Source organism: Palaemon carinicauda, chromosome 8, assembly GCF_036898095.1.
Source record: "Palaemon carinicauda isolate YSFRI2023 chromosome 8, ASM3689809v2, whole genome shotgun sequence".
In the NCBI taxonomy this organism is placed as follows: domain Eukaryota; kingdom Metazoa; phylum Arthropoda; class Malacostraca; order Decapoda; family Palaemonidae; genus Palaemon; species Palaemon carinicauda.
The window spans coordinates 131,436,335-131,441,334 of NC_090732.1; the positions used below are offsets into that span (position 1 = coordinate 131,436,335).

The 5,000-nt window shown below is 35.1% G+C and overlaps 2 protein-coding genes across 2 annotated transcripts in view; one reads left to right on the plus strand and one right to left on the minus strand.

Annotated features, from left to right (window-relative positions):
• The window catches only part of LOC137645941 (ubiquitin-conjugating enzyme E2 Z-like), a 232,768-nt gene that overhangs the window by 4,163 nt on the left and 223,605 nt on the right, over nucleotides 1–5,000 (plus strand). The gene's annotated exons all lie outside the window — the stretch shown is intronic.
• The window catches only part of LOC137644987 (facilitated trehalose transporter Tret1-like), an 8,480-nt gene that overhangs the window by 177 nt on the left and 3,303 nt on the right, over nucleotides 1–5,000 (minus strand). The window contains exons 2-4 of the mRNA XM_068377854.1: nucleotides 2,556–2,691; nucleotides 1,616–1,815; nucleotides 1–1,480 (exon numbers count right to left, since the gene is read on the minus strand). The exon at nucleotides 1–1,480 is cut by the window's left edge and continues 177 nt beyond it. Coding sequence (XP_068233955.1) covers nucleotides 425–1,480; nucleotides 1,616–1,815; nucleotides 2,556–2,691 — 1,392 coding nt within the window. The 3' untranslated portion in view covers nucleotides 1–424. The remainder of the gene's footprint in view (nucleotides 1,481–1,615; nucleotides 1,816–2,555; nucleotides 2,692–5,000) is intronic.

The following is a 5,000-nucleotide window of genomic DNA, read 5'->3' on the forward strand; positions in this document are numbered from 1 at the left end:
TATTTAATGCTACGTGAGTGGAACTCACCTTACGAGCTGGCTATACATCTCTTAAATGCACAAATAAAATATGTACATAAAATATTCTACTTTCATGTCGGACCAGCTTCATAAGAATATATATATGTGTGTGTATATTCATTTTGTAGTTCAAATCAAAATTACAGCCAGCATCAAGCATCAGAGATGAAATATTAAGACCTGATAAAATCTGGTTACAAATCTACAGCATTTGAGTACTGTCTGGGAACTTTGTTATAAAATATATAGCAATTGGTTTAAAATGCTGCATTAATAAAAAGAGATATACATCTTTATTGGCATGTAACTCCTTGTCATCGCAGCCCATTTTTTTTCTTAATTCACACACTACTTTCCATAATGCATATTTAAGAGTCAAGTGTTAGTGGGTGCAATTCCTTTCTTATGCAGGTGAAGCATCTTTTGTTTTTGTTTTGCAAGTGCTTTCCCAGTACTCTGCAATTTCCTTCATAGATTTCCCATAAGTTTCTGGAATGTATAAGAAGACAAGGGCGATATAAACTAGCGAGCCACATGAGAAAAACCAAAATACTCCGTGAAGCCCGATGAGGTCCTTCATGTCCAAAAAGAATTTAGAAAGAAGGAAAGCAGTCAAGGAAAAACAGGTAGAGGCTATTCCAAATCCAGTGGAACGGACAGGTCCTGGCAGAACTTCAAGTCCAGCAACCCAGGTAGTTGGTCCAACTGCACCTGCATATCCCACCATGTAAAGAGCAAGGCCGAAAAGGGGTAACCAACTTAACCAGGACACATCTTCGCCTAAACTTTGAAGATAAAAGAAAGTACCCATCATAGCAGAGGCAATGGCTGTTAAAGTGTTTCCTACAAACAGCATGCATCTACGAGACTGTTTGTGCAACAGTAAAGAAGCGACCACGCTACAAACCAGCCGACATGTTCCTATTATTACTGAGCTCCAGCTTGGACTTAGACCTACCCCAGCTGCACTGAAGATATGGACAACATATATAGCAATGATTGCAAATCCACTTAGCTGATTCACAGCAAAAATCAGTGACGAGGCAAGTATTGCCTTAAGATGGTTTTTCTGTGTTAATACCAAGAGAGATTCTGAGCAAGTTGATTCCTTTCCATTCTGACTGCGCTGGACAGCATCCAGATCTGCTATGACTTCTTTTTCTGTACAACGTATTTGTTTTAGTATTTCCTTAGCCTCATTTTCTTTGTGTACTCTTGCTAACCAAAGAGGGGATTCAGGTGAAAACAGCAACCCAATAAATACAGGCACTAGTAAAACTATTGGTAGAAGTAATGCAATGAAATCCCAGGAAAGAAAACATCCAGCTAGGTAGCAGAGTAAGTAACCAATCGTAGCCCATATTTCAACGAAGCTTGACATCATCCCTCTGATACTCTGGTCACAGATTTCATATGTGTACACTGAGATGAAAGGATTCAGCAGTGCTACAATCAAACTCTGAAAGAAATGAAAAAAGGTTGGGTGATTAATAACATAGAAGAAATTCCTCTTGATATAGTGATGTGTGCCGCTTTCTATTGAACAAAATAAAATCAGCATCTCTCATCTTCATGAGATTTCTGTCAAACTCACCTGAATAACACGGCTAGTTAAGAGAATTGTCGCTGCCATGCCTGCTTCTTGCATCATTTCCCATGCAGCTAATGCCATCGTCATAAAGGAAATGCCTAGAAGGGGTGTCAAGCCCAACATCGTTCTTCTTGGACCCATCCACTCGTAGATGGAAGAGCCCATCAGTGAACCAGGAATGCACATCATCAGCGTTACAGTCGCTAGAAAAATAATTAATGTGATAATTAGCACTATATTTGTGTGTTATTTTGACAAAGATTTGTTTAACAAAATCACTGACTATCTTAAACCCAAACTGGACTAGCCTACTCCAACCTATTTTTTTTTTTTTATTTAGTGTACCAGAACCGTCAAAAATTACGTCTAAATATTTTGATATATATGCTCACAGATTCAACTCTTCCCATCCCCTCCCCCTTTCCTCTACTACCCGCTAGTTCGGTAATTTGTGGGAGAGAGTGGTTTCCGAGTGTACCTCTAAGGTGACCCTTCACACCCAAGGTATGACTACTATCTCCCTGAGCGTGACGGGAAAGAATATATATATATATATATATATATATATATATATATATATATATATATATATATATATATATATATATATATATATATATACTTATATATATATTTATATATATATATATATATATTTATATATATGTGTATATATATATATATATATATATATATATATATATATATATATATATATATATATATATATATATATATGTCAGACACTTATTCTTTATTACATAGGGGAGATTGCATAACTGCTATCATATCTCATTCGAATCTCAATTCAAATTAATCCGAAACTGCTGATTCGTTCTGATTAGCTATAATCATCACTGGTAATTGCCAACCTACTTCACCATCCTTTCCGATCTTTCCTGAACTACCGAACACTACTGGAAACCAAGCCATTTCTACTTACCAAACCAGCTTGCCTGTTGAGTGCTGAGGTGGATGGCTGAGTCTGCCTTTTCCCATTGCGGAAGAGCCGCTGCTGGGTAACCCCACGTAGCCATCATTGCTGATAACAATATGCCAACAGTACAGGAAGCCAAAACCTGTTGGAAAGCAAATTGAAATTGGGTTACTATAATTAACTTGATGAACTAAAAGGTAACCTACAGGACTCTAGAAAATCTTATTACAAAATGTTTTTCTTAGAGAAGCGCAGCAAACATTCCCGTTGTCCTGAATAGAACTCGGGTTATGGAACGACGGGGTATGTTATAAGTCTTTATAAATATTCAGTGGTAAATTTTCCTATACGTCAGAAAACACGGGTACGTATTTGACATTTCGGAAATTGAAAGCCCGTTATTGTGTTTTATGAAGTATATTTTTCTTTGGGAAGGAAAGCGAACCTAACTAGTAAAAATTTAAGAGTCACTATCAAGATATTTTGCGACATATTCTTTAGCTTTATTTGAATGATTATTAAATATTAAGTAGAATTTAAAAGAATGAATGAAATGGAGCCAGGGCAACTTTAACAAAAAATAAATAAAAAAAGATCTCTACCATGCTACCAATATATAAGGTAGTATACTTGATCATTGTCTTTGCTATTGCAATGAAGATGAATAGGCAAAAGGTAACCTGGAAGGGAATATTTCACTCAGTTTAAAATCCACTCGGCTCAGAAAGAAGGATTCAGCATGGAATATTTTATTTCTCGTTTATATTCCTGCAAAGAAGGAACGCTATCACTCCACGCTTCTATGTATCAGTGACACCAATTGAGGCACATAATGAAAATGGGCCATTGACCTTATCCAATAGGAACTACCTGTACTGCATCTACCTCAAAATTTCTTACTTGCTAACTCGATGGACAGAAAATAAAAGCTAGATTAAGTATCCTTGTATCACAGAAAAGACCTGGTTTAAAGCCATGGAAAAAGGTGTGGTGTGTCACCGGCCAAAGATATGAGAATGACGAGCAGGAAGAGATTGTCCAAAAGTAATAAGAATCTAAACAATTATCAGGGACCCACTTGATAAGGTGAACGTCTTTAGTGCCCCATCCCAACACCAATGTGTCTCAAGTCTTATATTTTATTTTATACCTTATCCAATGCTATCAAATAGTGCAATACGGTTCAGTAATAACAATATTGAACTGTTATCACAATCTATGCATCAGAAGAGACTATTTATTACAGAGAATAATTTTCGAAATGTTCAATAAGCTCGTAATACTCCATTGGTTTCGTCAGTAATATAATTACTAGCTGTTCTTCACGATCTTAGGGGGAGTTTATAATAAAACTTGAAATTTATATGCGGATATTCATTTATAAAGACAAACAAAGGCGCACACAATCATATATTTTATATATATATATATATATATATATATATATATATATATATATATATATATATATATATATATATATATATATATATATACATATACATATATATATATATATATATATATATATATATATATATATATATATATATATATATAGTGAGAGACAGAGAGAATTTTGGTCAAATATTTTCCAAGTAAAGCAAATATTAGATTTACTTTGTACCCAAGCCCTTTAAAAATCAAAGTGAAATTGTGGGTTAGTAGCATCACCCCATAATTACTTACTGAAAAAAGGAAAAGATAACCTCTGACAACACTCCTCTAAAGGCGAAAAATCTCTAGAATAAATTGAGAGTTAATGAATTAAATGTTTTTAACATTTAAACGTGGGTGATCCAAGCGAGGCAGAACTGAATGCAGCGCAGTAGCCGGATTGCTAGAACGAGGTTATATATAATTGTGGAATTGGCTTGATAACGAAAGGAGAGCAATTAAGAGATTGAAGAGTAGGAAGACACCTAGAGTTGATGGGATCACAAGTGAGGTTTTGAAGTTGATAGTGGGACTCAGGCTGACCGATGTTTGTAAGGTATCTGTAGATGAAGGAAAGTTTCTGAAGGAGTGAGTAGCAGGAATAATAGTACTGTTGAATGAAAGTAAAGGTGAGATAGGTGACTAAGAATTATAGGGGCATGGAGTTACTTAGTATAAAGGAGAAATCACATTGTCGGAATTTGCTTCAGGAACTTAGAAAGATAAGAAAGGAATAATAGGGGCAGAACAGTTCGGTGTGTGACAATGCAGAGGGTATGTTGATGAAGAGTTTGGCACGAAACAGCTAAGTGAGAAGCTTGAAAGTGAATTGAATAAAATGTAGGCTATGTGGCTTACACGAAGTTAGTGAAATAGTTCAATAGAATTGACAGAAACCCAATGTATGATTTAAAAGTTAAATCGTTGTGAGGGACTAAAAAAGTTATTATGATGGAATCTAAACATGGTTTTAGAAAAAAATTTCTATGGTAAAAAAGTGGGTTTGACACAAAG